The sequence below is a fragment of the Amia ocellicauda genome, chromosome 16 (assembly GCF_036373705.1).
Source record: "Amia ocellicauda isolate fAmiCal2 chromosome 16, fAmiCal2.hap1, whole genome shotgun sequence".
NCBI classification, from domain to species: Eukaryota; Metazoa; Chordata; class Actinopteri; order Amiiformes; family Amiidae; genus Amia; species Amia ocellicauda.
This window is the reverse complement of record NC_089865.1, coordinates 4,434,224-4,453,063: the sequence shown is the minus strand read 5'-3', so window position 1 is coordinate 4,453,063 and position 18,840 is coordinate 4,434,224. Positions and strand designations below refer to the sequence as shown.

The following is an 18,840-nucleotide window of genomic DNA, read 5'->3' as shown; positions in this document are numbered from 1 at the left end:
GGAGATGACAGTTAGCCTGAAGTTTGGACTGGAAAAGCAACCAAAGCCCATGTGTTTAAACACACTGGGTAGGTAATCACCAGCCAACGGTAAGTCTGCCTTCTCCTTCGATCCCTGAAGCCAATGTGCTTCATCAAAGGGGGTTTCTCGCAGTTGAGATTTGATGGCTGTCGTGGGATCCTCATTTGTCACCCTCTCCTTGCATGGCATCTGCACACTATATGTGGACTGATAGGTGGCCTGTTTTTCTATATGTTGACGTGAAGACTGTAACTGCCTGTTGTATGTGTTTGCAGTGTCCGGCGTTGGGCCCCGCTTCATGACTATTCTTGACCACTTGATGCCTGTGCTGTTCGAGGGCACCAGCACTAGGGCTGATGTTAAGCTGGCAGTCTGCTCAGGTGAGTTAGGGTCGCAGCCGATTCCCCAAAAGTGACGTCGTTTCTGTTTTTGTTGAAGTCGAGTTCAGTGGAGCTGAGCCGTGTGTATATCCCGGAGAGTGAACCCTGCGTCTGTCTGTCGTCTCCCAGCTCTCGGCAACATCAACCAGAGTATCGAGGAGTGCACGTCTGGCCCTGGAGGGAGCGCGGACCCCGCAGTGAGCGAGGAGGACTTCGCCCCTGTCATGAAGTCTGCATTCTTGACTGTTTTAAAGTGGTGGTATTCGCCCCACAGCTGTAGCCTGCAAGTATGGACATCCGGGAAGTGTTGGGAGGAGGGGGTCCAACATCCAGCTCCACACGTGACCAGTCAGGCTTCATGGCCCCCTGATCCTCTGCCAGCTTGTTATTTTTATGAAGCTGAGGTGATTTATCTACAGGCAGAGGATTGCCGTGGCATCAATAATAGTCATTCTCACCCTTTATACTGATTGCTTTCATATGCTGGTGCTGCTGGGGTGAGCATCATCTAGTATCACATGCTCTGAGAGATGCTTTCCTCCTCAGTACGCAGTGACCATGTCTTTCTCTTGCAGTTCATCGCCCGCCAGGAGAGCTCCTCGGATGAGCACAGCGAGGTCCCGAGGTCTCTGATGCTCATCAGTACGTCTCGCATCAGCACCGATACTGGGGTACCTCCTCATCGCTGCAGGTAGCCGTAATCTGTCAGCACTTTGAAATACGCAGACATTCTCAACTGGGTGCTACATTGTTTCTGATGATTTCTGTCATTGAATCGTTTCCCTGTCCTTCCCCCGATTACGATTACGAAGGCCGATTCCTTGGCAGCAGGTGAACGCTGTGACGGTGATCTGAACTGCAAGCTCTCCTTCTCCCAGGACTCAAGCTCCATTTTCTACAGTGTCCTGGAGGCCAAAAGATCGGAACTGAAGGAGCGGTTAAGCGCCATGGGGCCAGACTGCAGGAAAGGGTCGGGCAGCGACAACCAGTCTGTGCATTTGCATCCCAGCAGTCTCTGACTTTAGGTGGCAGCAGCATCAGTTTAATGAGGCAAATGATCCTCCCAAACTGTACCTGAACTCTTCAATGCTTTGGTGCTGTATAGTTCTCCACTGTGTTTGGTTAAGAATATAGATTCATTCCTCTAGGAGAAAGATATGGTGCTGTGGATGCTACACTTTTTAATACACCCCTTTTGTTCTGTATATCGTGATCTTGGGTTGGAGTGTAGACTGGGTCGAATGGCCTCCTCTTGTTTGGAAACTTGGTTATGTTCTTATGTATCGTGCAGACTGAGCACCTGTCTCCTCCTTCCTTCAGGTCTCTGAGATCCTCGGGTCTCTGCAGCCCTGCCTGCACATCCTGATGAGCACACAGCTGAGAGTGGTCGTCCGCCTGGCTGCGCGGAACTCGAAGCAGGCCGCGGAGAGCTGGGACCTACCATCGGTCAGGTGAGCCATACACAGGGGCACCATCTTTTATAATGATCCACTACTGTTAAGTCTTCGAATGGCTGTTTTGCCAAAGGGCATCTCAGTGTGCAACAGCGAGGAGCTCCTGTGTGTCTCTGTCTCACTGTGGCCGCCCTGTCTTTCCCAGATCCGGATGTATGCTGTGGAGGGCCATGGGTGCTAAGGACAAGCTGTCCCACAGGCTGCTGGGCATCTTCATGGGGAAGCTGAGCCCCTCACTGCCCCGGGACATGGCGAAGGACTGTGTGTCGGCTACGCGCCAGACTGTGGCTGCGAGTACCCAGAGAGCGCTGCCAATTCACATTTTCATGTGCTTGTGTGCAATTGCTCACAGTTTAAACCATGCCAGGAACATAGCAAGGCTTTTTATATTAATGTTATAAACTAAACCCGTACAGCCCAGGTCTGAAGCAGCTCTGGATATATACAGTCCCTGGGAGATTTCTTTGTGACACTTTCAGAGATATATTCCTCTGAGCGAGGACCTGTCAGGAGCACTGAGTGTCTGCAGGTGATCGGGGTTTCTGGACGTGGTATGAATTGTTTATAAATGACCAGAGAAAGCAAGGAGGGATGTGAGGCTCCACAGTGTGAGACGCAGTTCATTCTGTTGAGTGTCGGTGCTCTACTGAAGTTGCAGCAGACCCGGGTCGAGCACTGTCCTCTCCTCTCGCCTCAGAGAGACTGTACCAGTTGGGGACAGTGACCGAGCAGCTGGACCAGGAGGCCACCTGGACGAAACTGTACAGCCCTGAGAACCACCATAGGGACGTCCGTCTCCTGGCCAGGTACAGGTCTCTCTCAGAGCTGGGCGCTCATTACAAACAGCGCTGACAGGAACACTTCACAGTTTCAGTCCAATCTATCATTATCGTCTCCTTACCGACTGTCCCCTCTTTCTCCAGGGTCATGGCGGGGCACGGTGGCACGGTGCTCGTTGGCATTGTGGAGGCCCTCCTCGCTCTCCTCAGCGCAGACCGGGAGCAGCATGGCGATGGACTTCTTCGAGGTGGGTATGTGGCTGAGTTCTGCTCTAATGGTGCCTCACTCAACAGGCTTCTGGGCAGCTCGGAGCAGCCACTGAGGGCCCTCCTGTTGAACAGCCTGATGAGCCGAGCCCAGGACTGCTCGGTGCGCGTGAAGCTGCTGCTGTTCCAGGGCCTGGGGAGTGCCACTGCCACCCAGGTAAGGACAGCACAGGAGCACCTGCCATGAGACACGACACTAGCACTTGTGCTCTGTGTGTCTATGTCTAGACTGGATAGGATCCTTGGATCACTTAGATATTAATGGACACCAAACGAGCACGATGGGTCGAATGGCCTCCTCTCGTTTGTAAACTTTCTTATGTTCTTAGGTGGGAGACCATGGCAAGGAGCTGCTCGCAATCCTCCACTCTGGCCTGAAGCGGTCAAAAGCTATCCTGGGAGCTCTGTCTGAAGCGGTCAAAAGCTATCCTGGGAGCTCTGTCTGCTCTCTCGCAGGTCCTGCCCCACCAGTACAGTATGGACCAGTACGTCGTCGTAGACATCTGCCAGCGGGTTACTCTGCTCCTGGAAAGCGCGAGTCAGTTGCTCTGCTCTTACGGATTCCCCTGCAGTGGAGACCCCTGTCCTGATGTTATGTACAGTGTAGTCCAGTCTGTGGTGCCGTTGTGCTCAGTGTGTCACTCTGTGCCTGACCAACCCCTCCGCTTGTTTGCAGGCCGATGCTGAGCTGCGCTGTGCTGGCGCCAGGCAGTGAGGGCCCTCACGATGCATTTGCTGCAGGAGGGGCTCGTGCGCCTGCTGCTGCACCTCCGAGACCCCAGCCCAGAGATGACTGAGGTAAGGGCGGCTCAGTGGCCCCGGCCATTCTGTACCCCCCACTGGAGCTGGGCAAACCCTGGAGGGACTATTTTTAAGAATATAAGATTTTACAAAACGCTGTGTTATAGCAGTGCTGAGTGTTGAGGCTCTGCTTGTGTCTTGTGTGCAGGCCAGCCTCCTTTCCCTGATCCACAGTGGGCTGGTGCTCAGACTGAACACCACTGAACACAGTGAGGGAGAAGGGGAGTTGGGTGATGACGACTTCCTGGATAACTGTGCTGCGTACTTGGTAAGGGAAATGGCATCCTTGTGCACTTTCTTCAGTTGAATTGGCAGTTACACTATCAAGCACTGCTAATCGGAGACAAGAGCTCTGGCCTGATGGTTCCCTGTGTTTCTAGGTGTCCGATTTCCCCGAGACCCTGGGCCGGTCCTTCAGCTGCTCCGTGGACTGCCTGAGGAGTCCGTTTCCAGGAGTCGGAGCCAGCGCCGCCATCTCGATAGGTGAGGAGATGAGAACAACCTGGGCAGGATATGGCGCTCATAGGGGCCATTGTAGCGTGGATCAAGTCTCGGCACAGTAAACAATTGCTTTGAAACCTCAATCATTGGGGAACCATAATCAACGATCAAGCTATCGGTATGGATATGCTCACAATCGTCAGTTTTGGGGATGGCAGAATGGATTGGTATGAGAAGCAAGAATCTGCAATGAGTTCTAATTGATTTTTTTCAAATGGAACTATTGGGGCAGCCAGGATGACATGTCCTTGTGTTCAATATCTCCGTGTTGAATTGCTATTCAGTGTTGCTCCCTCTGATCTTTAGGGTTCCTGATTAGAGACACACCAGAGACCCTGTGTCCCGGATGTAAACAGATGGACGAGATCCTCCGAGGTAAGGGAGCGTGGGAGTGAGTATCTGGGCCTCCAGCAGAGTGCGCCCATTCAGCCTGTCCTCTCCCCGTGTCTGCAGGTCTGATGCGGAACCTGCAGGTGGAGACCGACGCAGAGGCGGAGAGCTGCGCCGTCGAGGCCATGGGCCACTGGAGCGACTCCCAGCAAAAGGGCAAAGAGAAGAGGCCATGGTGGAAGAGGAGTCCCTGCTGCCACCCATGAGAAGAGGCTGAGACTCCTGCCGGCTAACTGGGGCAGGGTAAGCTACAAGGGCGGAAGAATGTAAAAATGTATCGTCATAATTAATAATTATTACTGTATTAGTAATCATTTTGTTTTGTCGGTTTTCAATGTTGTCCCTGTTGTCATAATATAATCTCTGACGCCCCCATTACGTTGATGTGCCACTGTGAATGTGTTCATGGAATGTATAGTATTGCCAAAATAAAAAATATCTTACAAAATAACAGACCAGTGTCACACGGAATCCTAACTGAAACCTGATTATCAACCAAAGACACAAACCCATCCGTAACGAACGGCACAAACTCCTGAAGCAAAGCGTCTGTCCCCGCCTGGAGTGACGCATGAGGACCAGAACCACAACAGGAAGAATGAACAAAAACAACACTTCTGTTTAAAAAGGGGGAAACACTTGTATTGTCGCTTTTTTACACAGTTGTTATCAGGGGCGTTTCTGGCCAATCTGGCACCCTAGGCCAGATCTCTAAAAATCACCCCAAACCCAAAACAAATAACAGATCAAATAATTTTAATAATTAAAAATACATATTTATTTATTGGGGGGTATATATTGTTTAGGGCGGGGGAGTAGATTATATTAATGTTTAAAAGTTCTAAATATACTATTAATATGCACTCACATATTCTCTCCCCACTTACAAGCATTAAATATATTTATAAAAAAATTACAAAAAAATCACATAAATCTGGGTAGACTTGGTATTTCCGAAGAGGAGCACGAAACAGAACGTTAACAGAAACAGGCTGGGCTGAAGAGGTGGAGGAAGGAGGAAGATACCCCACCAGAGGGTGAGAATCAGGAGAGGGATTGGGAGAAGAACAATGGAGAAGATCCACCATTATTAGCTGTTAATGGTAGCAGTAGCAATGGCAGCATTATGCCTAGAAACCCATACTACTAATGATATTAGCCAGCTTCCTGAAGAGGGACCAAGGCGCCACACACGCCAGCATGAGTCTGAAATGTCTTTATTTATGAATGTTTATTCCAAACACTGGTCTCCTACAATCACCGGCCTCCAATTGACGCCGGGGCTTCTTGCAGTTATTTGGAATAAACGCTGGGCGCGTTTAACTGAAGTTTTACAGTATACGCACTCACATTTTTAAAATCCTTACAAACAGGTTAGTAGCGGATCAAGTCGGATAATGTATTGTATTTTAAAAAACAATCACACACTGAAGCCAAATTCTTGCCCTAGCCAATTGAGCCCGTACATCCATTACATACAATTAAACCTCATCAAAATACATACAATCTGCCAGTCTTTGTTAAAATGCCAAAGGATTATCTTTTAACCAAACGAATGAACAATCACGACAAAAACACCAAGGACTTCAACTCGGCCTCAAGAACAGGCAACACCCTTCCTCCAGCCAACCCATTCCCTATAATATAGGATACACCTTCACGGGCAAATTAGGCAAATTCTATTGTCATTTTTGGTTTTTCTTGCACAGTTGTTATTTGTGCTGATTTCCCTCAATAAAATCCATTTGGTGACAAAGCATCACTTTTAATAGTCTTATTCTTATTACACAACCAGCCATCACATGACCACGCTTTGTGCTATAGAAGCACAGTTTAAATTGATTAATTGCTCAATTCTCCATTGATCGCAGTCTTAGAACTGATGTGTTCAATGTGATACTTTGTGTTTGTTCAAGGACAACACAATTTTGTCCATGTGGTTAAGAACACATTATTGTGATAAAACAACTCGCTATTTTGTTGTAATTTGGTCAATTTGAACATAAAGTTGTGTTAAATGTAGTACATTAGTTCTAAGGAGTTACAACACCCTCGTATGAGTTTATTTTGTATTTGTTTCATCATCACATCTAATACAAACCTCACAGGGACCCGTGGGATAGAAAGGGTGCAACAATTAATAACACATAATAATGTCCAAAAACCTGAATCATTTTTAACCATCAGTTTCTGCAGTTGTGACTTTTGATCTTCCTACAAGTCACATCTGACTCAGGACTTTGCTTTTTCTCCGTTAACTTTTCAACTTTTTTGATTGTGTAGTTTTTCCATGTTTGTTTACTAAATTAATGTCCCTGTATTTTCTTGCCTACTAATGGAGATAAATGTCTCCATTTGTTATAAACCGGTCAGTGAATTGATACATTGGTTCGAGAAAATAAAAATGAAGGATGAATGAATAAAGTGGATTAGGTAATTAAAAAAACATAAAAAATCCCAGCAAATAAAAAATAAATGAATATATAAATAGAAATATTTATGTATTTATTTATTTTGTATTTTAATTTATTTATATATCTCGTATTTAATTTCTGTATGTATTATTTGATGAATTTATTGTTTTATTAATGTCGTTATTTATTTAATTTGGGCTCAACTGTATTTGCTCGAGGCGGGACGAGACGCGCATCGATGGTCTGCGCACTTTGCCTGCTGTTTTTTAATTATTATTTTTCCTGGACTTAAACTGAATCAGAGTAGAACAAACAATTAAAAGGCCATCAATAAATGTTTTACAAATCTCTTAATTGGTAAGTTTCTACTACTACTACTACTAATGTAGCCTTCGACCTAAGCGATTCAATCACAATAAAGCGGCTGCACATACAGACACAGCGGTAATTGACGTGCAGCTCATCAACACAAGACACGCCAGTAACGATACACACCACGGAAAAACAATTCATTTTAAACAGCTCCTCGCTTAGAAAGGTTTTTTTTGTTTATTTTTTAGAAAATACAGTGCTTCTGATAAAGCTAATGGGCGTTTTAATTATTATTAGTATTATTAAGCAACTTCAATGTATTTGAAGGGAGAGTTATTTTTAGCCTATAATAATGTATTTACATTGGTTTCACCGCTTTTCTCGGCTCTCGTTGCGGTTCCGCCCCGCTGTGCAGAAATGCCGGAGGCGGCGCAGGACGCAGCCCGACCGAGAGCTGTACTGTGCAGGCTTTTCTCCGGCTGGAGCGACTTCGCTGCTTATAGCTCTAATTCTCACTAAACTCTTCCTATAACTGCCAAGCGGGCCCCGGGCACCCTTATTTATCACCTCGCACCCCGTGACCGGCTCCCCCAATCACGGCGCGCCCCGTGTTCCCGCGCGGGGCCGACCCCTGACACCGGAAGTAACTAAACCCCAGTTACATAATAGGAAGTACACAAACACACCCACATGAACCCCCAGTGCCAGATCGCTATATATATATATATATATTGGAGGAAATACATGGATGAAAAGATTGTGCCGAAATTAAAAAAATGAAATAAATACATAAATAAAAAATGAAATAAGTGAAATCATAAATAAATAAATATATAAAATACAAAATAAATAAATAGATACATAGATGAATGTATATCTGTTTATTTATTTGTATATTTATTTAGTATTTGATTTATTTATTATTAATGTTGGCACGGACATAATTGGCATAATTTAAATTATATCAAATTAATATATATTACTCTTAATTGTCCTACTATTAGACAATTTCTACTCTGAGACTCTGAGTTCCTTAAGACAGAGACCGCAGAGATGACACTGAGTTTCATTATCACGTCTTTGACATTGTAAACCTGGATGCACACTCGATATCCGAGCCACACAGAGAGAGACGCCGAAACAAGAGGAGATTAGAAGTCAAGCGATTCTGAATTTCGCATTAGACTGACTGGCTGCCACACGACCTGAATCAGTGACTCCGTCTGTACATTAGATGCAGCGCTGCAGTCGGCTCCCCCCAGGATAAGTCCTTAATTTTAATTTAATGAAGATGAGGCCTGCATTGATTTTTCAGTTTTGCAGTGATAGGAAACTTCGCCCCTCTTGGTAATGGCCTATTGGAAAGCGTATTCCAGATGGGTTGGTGGATATCCTATGCCTCGGGCAGGGTTTAGTGGCATCATCTCCCCCATTTGAGTCCTGATGGTTCGTTTGCAGGGGACGTCTGTGTTCGGCAGGCTGAGCTCTCTGTGCTCAGTCTAATCTATCGTTTCAGCTTCGCATCCACGCGATCCGAGGCCTTTGTTTACGACATGATGCAGTAAACCCGACTGTCACTACACGAGAGGGCGAGAGATATGAGAATGAAACCGCTCTCCTTATGAGATTTCACCTCCACAGTGCACAATTAGCACTAAACATTACACGGGCCTTCAGTGCTCAGTTTAAAATGTAACTTTCTCGTTTGCAGGTAGAGATAACCTTTGACCTTCTCCAAAAATAGTCAGTGAATGTATCATCGCTAGGAGTTGCTCCCTGTGTTCAAAGATTCATCCTCAGCGATGTTGTTGTGCACAGAGTAGGTACTCAAAGGCAGGGCAGCAATTTAGTGTACATATAAGAGCGGTACTGTGCAAGAGAGAGAGAGACAGGCAGGGAGAGAGCGAAAGAGAGAGAGAGAGAGTGAGGGGGTCTCAAAGGGACACAGATTTATTAAAAGATATTTTAATACCAGAAAGTAACAGACATGTCAGTCGAAGGAATCAATCTACATGCCAAAGTGACTGATGGCTTCGGGATTTTTCATTCAGCTTTTTTATAACTTTGATTCTCCCGGCCTAATGAAGCCTTTCAGAGAAACATTGCCAAAACGTCACACTTCCGTACTTGCTTTTCTCTACTTATTGACTCCTTTAATCCACAGTGTTGTGTGGCTGTGGACCCCTGTCAGAATAAGAGGCCTTCCTGTAGGTAGATACACAGGAGAGCATTGCCTGAGGAAAGCACGGGCCGAACTGCGTCTTTAATCAGGAAGTGGCGCTCTGAGGACGATGATGTCATAACCCATATTTGGATGTATGACACAGACATTAAATATGTCATATATACAAAAGCGACACACTGATAGTCTGAAAATAGTGTAGCTTTACTGACAATACTAGACACAATAGTGTGGTGTAATTTTAATAGTCAAAGGAGTGCTTTATTTATTTACTTATTCACTTTTTAAGATATTCAGAGTTGGGATGAGGATTCAGAAAAGGTGGCCCAATAAAGGCAACACAGAATGTAATGAGGTAAAAACCCGATGAACTGAGAGGAGAGACTGTAAACTCGGCTCAGATCTCTGGTATTGAAGACGCCGGATGAGCAAAGGTTATTAAGTAATAAGGCTGGGAGGAATGGTAGGAGCACAAGACCTCAATTATCTATGTGCAAACTGGACATATTAAGAGGTGTTTGAAACACAGTCGTTGATCAGGGACTGCTTAATATCCCACATGTTCATGGTGTTATCTTTTGTCTGAGCAAAGAACCTTAAATGATTAATATCTGAAAGCCGGCAGCGGCCTGGCAACTGTGGTTAAGTCTGTTGCGGAGGAGGGGAATCAGCACTAATCAGCAGGTGCTAAATTACAGGTTATGGAAACGCTGACTTAACTGTTTCAGACGGAGGCGAGATCGTATTTTGGGGATGGGCGGTTTCCAGGCCAAGGCCCCCCTCGATAAATGCCGATGTCGTTCAATCAGTTGTCGACAGATGACGTGGAGTAATGCGGGAGATACATCTTACACCTGAGTCACAGAGCAAAAAGAACTAAAGCGACAGGCAGTGTGTGTCACTCATGAATAATGTACACTGTATTACCACACAATAATGCATCTATACCATCCAAACTTATTATACCATTCATTACAGCCAAGAGTGCACCTGGATCCTATCAAGCACCTCGTGAGCAGCTCTCGGTCCTTTTTTTGTAAGTTTCTTGAATGTAAATCAGCTACTAATATATATCTGAAAGTTGTTATTTTGACCTTTAGTATCTCATTTTATTATGTTCCGTAATTGGCTGACAGAGAACACCCACCTGTTCATATTCGAACATGCAATTTAGCTTTTCATATTCTATCAAATGCATTTTCGTCAATTACAGGTGGAAAACAATGTAATAATGGTACTTGGGCAATTAAACTGAACTAGAAATCTATTCTTCTGATTCCAGAGAATGTTATTACATAATCTGACAACATTTTTTTGTTACCAGACATCTATCTGAAGTCATGTGACAAATATATTTTTCTTTTCTTTTTTCTATTATATGCTTGGATGCAAACCTGCTTCTACTAAAGCACTTAATTTTAGTTCATATGGTATCATACACAAGTGGCTTAGTCACTAAAAACAGCTGAGGGAAAAGTCGATGGATGTAAGATAATGTAGGTTTGGTAAAAAATGAGCCCACACTAATAACATAAGATAAAGAAGCTGACCAATATTGACCATTCGTCTTCAGAGATGTCTCTCTCGTGTATATTTTCAATAGTCTCTAGACTCTGCAGGCATCACTGTGGGCAAGCTGCCCACTACATAGTAAATGAATGAGATGGGCAGAACATAAACACTTTGTCTACAGGGAAAAGTGGGTCTTTTTTCTTCATTAGCCATTTATAAACACAGTTACATCACTCCAAAACAACGCAAAAAACAAGCAGAATGAAACACCATCTCGGCTAAAAGCAAATTATGCCGAAAACTAAAGGGAAATAAAGTTAAATGTTATATTTGATAGGATTTGAAGATTTAAAATCCAAAACTGTCGTCCAACTGCGGCAAAGCCAAAATAATAATCCGGGGATGAGTCCTCTGCGGAGCATTTTGTATCTAACATTTACAAAAGCTTGTTAGAAAGGATTTCTAGCCTTAAAAACACATAAGCAATCCAAAAAAGTAAACGTGGATGCAAAAAGGCAAAAACAAAACTGTACACACATTGTTCTATCACATACGTGGAACGTGGTTTCTGCATCATATGTACGATCTTCAGTTTGAATGATTTTTTCAGTATTTTCTAAGTGAAGGCCCTTAAACCCACCCACCCAACTTTCTTCTTCCTCCACATAACAAACACTGGCAGATAACAGGATCAGATTTAAGTCAGGCCTAAAATAAAACCAACCAATACCGGTATTTATAAAACCAAATACAACCAAACGGACACACACCAAAAACACTTTCAGCACTTTTCAACTATAACTATAACACCCCTCCTTGATAAAGGCAAGGTCAGACCACTAATAAACAACCGGAAACTTAATAACGAATGAGACTCTGCAAAGTTATAGGGTGTGTGGAAGACACAAATCTATATAATTAAGCCAGGAATCACATTAACAAGCCGCCGGTGACACTAAATACATCACACCCCAGAAGAACAAAGAAGATTAAGAGTCTGTATTAATCGCAATAATGTTGTGGAGAAACCTCGGTGAAATGACCAGTCGTTTTATACTGATTAAAATGGGACACAAACTATGGAAAGCCATAATGATGGTTTATGGAGGCTGGGACAGGAGTGGGATGACAAAGATGCAACATTCAGTTAAACTCCTACACTTGTTCCTGTTTTAATGTTAGATGCACAATTGTACTGCAGGAGGAGGGAAATAAATATGGTTAGTTAGTCCAAGATTTTGCATTCACCTAACTACAGCAAAATAAGAATGAGAATGGGAATAGGAATATAAGAATAAGATAAATGAGGGCTTTTGAAAGAACCATTTTATTACATAAGAGTAATAAAAGTAAAGGTTTTGTATTCCGAGGTTTCAGTCCAAGCTCAGAAATGGACGCCACAAAGCATGTCTTAAGACTTATAAGGATGTCAAATCTAACATGCAAAACATTTGATCTAAATTATCACAAAATACATATACAGTGAGGGAAAAAAGTATTTGATCCCCTGCTGATTTTGTAGACGTTTGCCCACTGACAAAGAAATGATCAGTCTATAATTTTAATGGTAGGTGTATTTTAACAGTGAGACAGTATAACAACAAAAAAATCCAGAAAAACGCATTTCAAAAAAGTTATGAATTGATTTGCATGTTAATGAGGGAAATAAGTATTTGATCCCCTTTCAATCAGCAATATTTCTGGCTCCCAGGTGTCTTTTATACAGGTAACGAGCTGAGATTAGGAGCACTCTCTTAAAGGGAGTGCTTCTAATCTCAGCTCGTTACCTGTATAAAAGACACCTGTCCACAGAAGCAATCAATCAATCAGATTCCAAACTCTCCACCTTGGCCAAGACCAAAGAGCTGTCCAAGGATGTCAGGGACAAGATTGTAGACCTACACAAGGCTGAAATGGGCTACAAGACCATCGCCAAGCAGCTTGGTGAGAAGGTGACAACAGTTGGTGCGATTATTCGCAAATGGAAGAAACACAAAATAACTGTTAGTCTCCCTCGGTCTGGGGCTCCATGCAAGATCTCACCTCGTGGAGTTTCAATGATCATGAGAACGGTGAGGAATCAGCCCAGAACTACACGGGAGGATCTTGTTAATGATCTCAAGGCAGCTGGGACCATAGTCACCAAGAAAACAATTGGTAACACACTACGCCGTGAAGGACTGAAATCCTGCAGCGCCCGCAAGGTCCCCCTGCTCAAGAAAGCACATGTACAGGCCCGTCTGAAGTTTGCCAACATCTGAATGATTCAGAGGAGAACTGGGTGAAAGTGTTGTGGTCAGATGAGACCAAAATCGAGCTCTTTGGCATCAACTCAACTCACCGTGTTTGGAGGAGGAGGAATGACCCCAAGAACACCATCCCCACCGTCAAACATGGAGGTGGAAACATTATGCTTTGGGGGTGTTTTTCTGCTAAGGGGACAGAACAACTGCACTGCATCAAAGGGACGATGGACGGGGCCATGTACCGTCAAATCTTGGGTGAGAACCTCCTTCCCTCAGCCAGGGCATTGAAAATGGGTCGTGGATGGGTATTCCAGCATGACAATGACCCAAAACACACAGCCAAGGCAACAAAGGAGGGGCTCAAGAAGAAGCACATTAAGGTCCTGGAGTGGCCTAGCCAGTCTCCAGACTTTAATCCCATAGAAAATCTGTGGAGGGAGCTGAAGGTTCGAGTTGCCAAACGTCAGCCTCGAAACCTTAATGACTTGGAGAGGATCTGCAAAGAGGAGTGGGACAAAATCCCTCCTGAGATGTGTGCAAACCTGGTGGCCAACTACAAGAAATGTCTGACCTCTGTGATTACCAACAAGGGTTTTGCCACCAAGTACTAAGTCGAAGGGGTCAAATACTTATTTCCCTCATTAACATGCAAATCAATTTATAACTTTTTTGAAATGCATTTTTCTGGATTTTTTTGTTGTTATTGTCTCTCACTGTTAAAATACACCTACCATTAAAATTATAGACTGATCATTTCTTTGTCAGTGGGCAAACGTACAAAATCAGCAGGGGATCAAATACTTTTTTCCCTCACTGTATATAAGTCCACATTTTTACCTGACTGACCAAAAATTGTTTACAGTAATACAGTAAAGGTGTCCAGCTAAGCACCGGTATCTAGAATGACATCTCTTTTTAAACACAGAACCAAAAACACAGATTTTAAAACGCAAACAAACCGAAAAGCAATACAGAAAGTCACAATCACAATGATTGTTTATTACACAAATCTGCCGCGTCTGGCTTTAATAGCGCTCTCGGAGAAAAGGAATGCATCACAGTCCAGCAGCAATAACAGTATCCCTATCAGGTTTGATATTTAATAAATACATCAGCGTTTAACCCATTTAGTTTCTTACAGCTCGAGAACTTAATCAGAATGAAAATATACAAGCGTCATAAATCAAACTGTCACCAAACCAATTCGAGCTTTGTCAAGTGCAAACTCTGTACAGGTCTTTGGGAATGTATTAACACACACAACGGGCAGAACCCACTCCGGCACTTTCCAGGTTTCTTTCTTAGGTAAAAACGAATAATACAAATGTAGTAGCCTATAAAATATTTTTGTTTTTCTTTTGCCAATCATTAAAACTATAGGTCAATATTTTTGATTATACCCAAATAAAATGGTATCCCTACACCTTATTTGGGCATTGGATCAACTGAGGAAATTAATATTGATATTTGTGAGTCGCTTTACATAAGCATGGCTTGTTCATTTAAGGTCACAGACAGGAGCTAACATTTTATAAGGCAAAAGACATATGGAGCTTTGCAAAATAATCACATTTATATACTTGGCTGTCTCCAGACATGAGAATTAGATATTAATTAGCTGGTTCCCTGCATATTGTTGCTTTATTGAGGCAGCACTATAAGACAAAAGCTCTCAGAGTGCACAGAATGTCAAAAATGCCACCATTTACAAATATAAAGCAAAAGATGCAAGAGTTCAGTCTTTTAAGAACAAAAAACAAGAAGAAAAACACTCTCCAGCGTTGTGAAATCTGCCCATGACAAATCATAAATGGATAGAGATACAGATAAACAGGTTACAAAAGTCAATAGTTACTCTCTGTCTCCTGCACTGTTGTGAATCTGAGATCACCTACTGAGAAACGCTACTGAGATGCTTTATGTTTAGTATGGTCACGATAATGAGTTTCTTTCCCGTCTCTTTTAAACCATTATCAATGCCAGTCTTTAAGAGTCATATACTTGACTAACATTCCTGTTCAAATCTATTAATTAACCAACCCCATTGGTCCTGTCTGGCCTGAAATTATACAACAGAATATAGTGGTCTCTGGAAAGAAAAACAGGGACGGCAGCAAAGCAGAAAGTCTCAAATGTATTCAACGGAGAGCCATGTCACTGATTACACAAACGAGAGTGAGTGTTGATTAAATGAGCTTGGATTTTACAATGGATGCCCAGCCGATACTGACACAAGCAGAAGTAAAGACAACGTATTCAAATGGTGTTGGAGCCAGATAAGCTGCTAACGGCGGAGCAATTTTCTTTGAGATGAGCTGATCGGTGATCGCATCCCTATCCTTCTACAATCTCAGCACAAAGGGTGCGTGTGCTCGGCCATGCCAATATGTATATAACAGAGACGTTCAATCACAGCCACTGAGATTTATCAACCCTCCTCGGAAATCTATCGCAGGGTGAAGTTTGGCGAATGTATTATAAATGTATTCTCCCCCGGGACGTCGTGTTTCTTCCACCTTTTCCAATAACGCCGGACTTGCGGCCTCCCATCGATTTCCTGCGTTCATGCACTGGCTACCTCTCAGCGTCAGAGTCTATTATTACACTATTGCTTTAACAGCTTTGGGATGAGTCTGTTTCTCATTTCGGCTGATTGGAAAATAATGAAATAAACAAATTAATGTAGAGATATTAATCAAACTTGAAAATAACATTTTAATGCCAACATTAAGGCCTTTACACTACATTGCCCCAACATGTTATGATAAGATTCACGAAGCGGATATACTCATTAATTCTTTCTTTCATATTTCTCTCAGACATCCAACGTTGGAGTTATGTGCCATTATTTTCTTAATAGCAGTTGTTCTCACTCTCAAATCTGCTCCTTTGCAAAGGTTCATAAGGACTCGTTGATATTAGAGTTTATTCTGTTGTTTTGTTTTAATTACAAATAATTTTCTGTTGAGTAATATAGCAGAGGGAGAAACACAGTTTATTCCCCCTGCTTTCCTGTCTTCTTTGTTAGATCTCACCTCTCCTGGGGCTTCATTACGAACCCAGGACGAGGGAACTGCCTGACAAGCTCTCGTCTGTTCACTCGGCTCTTTAGAGTTGTATAATAATTGTTCATTAATAGCACGTTATGATAAGGTCCTCCTTGTTTTTCAAATGCTGTCCCTGCGGCCCCAAACTATTAAAAAACCTTGATTGTCTGTCAGAGCCATAAAATTAAAAATCAAAGCTGACACAATGAAAGTTTAATAACTTGTCACGGGGTACATTTCTAGTTGCCCGGCTCGAGTGTGCGGAGTAGTATCAACTGTGAACACCTTGCATGTGGAACACATCCCAAAACACTCTTATATAATTATAAATAAATGAATAAACCAACCAACAAACAAATACATAAATAATAGTACAAATCTAAATCAGGACCACAGGCGATATTCCACTGCTGTGAAATCTGAAGGGATTGAAATACATGAACACACGTTGTTCAGATTGCTACCTTCTAAGCCCACATTTTTCCCGCGGCTTGGGGCTCTGGGTTGTGTTGTTGCATTCCACGGGTAACCCTTCGCACACTGCTATTGATATGTGGTTACTAGTCTAGTTGACCTGTGGGTTGTCGGACCATCATGAAAGATTCATATCTTTAACATCGCTCTCGACATCCTGGAAACTTCATAGAAACTAAGAGAGAGAGAGACATGTAGACAAGCTGATTGAATTATTCAGGGAAAGACTGACATTTGACCTTAGCCACAAGTTTTGGAGTGAACCCACCCCCAACATAAAAATAAAATAAGACAGAAAGGGCAAATGCAGGAATAAAACAAAACAAATCAGCCCTGTTGTTAATTTACAGTAGTCGTTAGTGTGTGTATGTGTGTGTGTGTATGGGGGGGATGTTTTATTAAACAGTTTTCATTGAAGTGTGACATCTGAACAATTGATTGCGGAAACTAAAATGATGCCCGAGTGATTAATTCATTTAGAGACCGAATCACACTGACAGATGGAAACAATGCATTATTATCCCCGTCGCTTTGTGGCATCTGAAAGGCAAAACCCGTCATGATAAAAGTTTGAAAGAGTGGTGTGTAGAGAATGACACTAAGAGTGTCTACAGGTTTGTAAGAGCAGATTGGCAGGATTCAGTTGTTTCTTTAGAGACTTGGAAATCAATTGTGCGCCACACATTCAATCTGTTCAAAAGCAAAAACACAAACAACAAAAACACGAACAAAGCCCCCCTCCTTTCTATTTCTCCTTTTGTCTTCTTTTCATTTTTCCTGCTCCTGCCAGCTCTACTCTTCTTTTCTCAATAGTGTGACTCAGAGGAAGTGTGTGTATATCCTACAGTCATCAATGAATTGGATGCGATAAACCTCAGACTAATGAACATCTGGTCATCCCAGCACCTCCGGGCGTCTGATATATTCGCTGTTATCCACACAATCTCATCTTGGTTATAGCCTTGTTTTTCTTTTTCATTGTTACCCCTGAATCCTGTTTCACTCTTTGATAAGCAAACATTCAAAACATTTATTCTTGCCAGTTTGAATTGTGGTTTGGAAGCATTGCTCTGTAAAACAGGAAAAATACTGGACAGAGTCTAATCCTGAACACTGAAAACTGATTTGTAGAAATGTATGTTATTTTAGGAAGAATCACCAAGATGTCTTTCTATTCACATCAGGATGTATGTCAGGTTTTATAATAACTAGTTATTAATAAATTAAACCTTTGTTTTGACCAATTCAGAATATTTTGATGGTTAAAACAATGTTTACATAGAATGTTGACCAGCTGAGAATGCAATTAGAACATCCAATTCATTTTAATTTTGTAGGATTTAGAAGACTGACACTCAACAAATTAGAGGAATATTTTAAAATATGGGTTAGCAGAAGACAATGTCTCTGACCCCTGATGCATATATCCATAATATCTTGTAATACAGAATATATAGGTATATGTTTTCTATTCTATTCTGTAAAATCTATTTACTCATAAACCTCGCTCTGCATTGGTGAAATTGCTCAAACTGAGTTTAAATGTTATTTCAGTGAGGTAGGGCTGATTTAGTAGGCAGATATAAACTATTTTAGCATATATATATATATATATATATATATATATATATATATATATATAAACCTACTCTCACCCAAATTTATGATATTTGCTGACCGGAAAGTTAACATCCCTCCAGGGAAGAGGTTGCAGTCTGTTTGAACCATTCTGTCTTCTGGAGGTTTCACAGATTTCAGAGATCAAGGGACTTTGGCAAGGACCAATCAAACAAAAGCTCCATGACAGTAATGCTGAGAGTTACCCTGGAAAAACGTTGTCTCTTTCATCTATTGACCAAGTGACTGACACAAGAGCAGCTGCATATGAACCAGGTGACAGAACCCACACTGTCCTTTCTGTCCATTGTCCACTGCTAACATGACATCACAACAACCCGTGTCAATACCCTCGGTGTCACATCTGCTGTTAAAGTCCTTGTATAGTGAGGAAATACAAATAAACAGCATGCCATGACTTAAAGATATGGCACACCTAAACA

General features: G+C 42.6%; 2 protein-coding genes across 2 annotated transcripts in view; one reads left to right on the top strand and one right to left on the bottom strand.

The window, feature by feature from the left end:
- gpr39 (G protein-coupled receptor 39) overlaps positions 1 to 18,840 on the bottom strand; it is a 48,480-nt gene that overhangs the window by 13,996 nt on the left and 15,644 nt on the right. The window lies entirely within an intron of this gene.
- On the top strand, positions 3,616 to 5,042 carry LOC136711492 (maestro heat-like repeat-containing protein family member 6). The gene is made up of 5 exons (XM_066687793.1): positions 3,616 to 3,699; positions 3,851 to 3,970; positions 4,083 to 4,185; positions 4,510 to 4,578; positions 4,657 to 5,042. Exons 1-5 carry the CDS (start codon positions 3,628 to 3,630, stop codon positions 4,797 to 4,799), a joined length of 507 nt encoding a protein of 168 aa, XP_066543890.1. The 5' UTR covers positions 3,616 to 3,627; the 3' UTR covers positions 4,800 to 5,042.

Excerpts from the sequence above, each read along its gene's own strand:
- LOC136711492 (XM_066687793.1), top strand. The coding sequence starts at position 3,628 with ATGCATTTGCTGCAGGAGGGGCTCGTGCGCCTGCTGCTGCACCTCCGA. Across the intron at positions 3,700-3,850 it reads CCAGCCCAGAGATGACTGAG|GCCAGCCTCCTTTCCCTGAT; the intron begins GTAAGGGCGGCT and ends TCTTGTGTGCAG. Across the intron at positions 4,579-4,656 it reads GATGGACGAGATCCTCCGAG|GTCTGATGCGGAACCTGCAG; the intron begins GTAAGGGAGCGT and ends CCGTGTCTGCAG.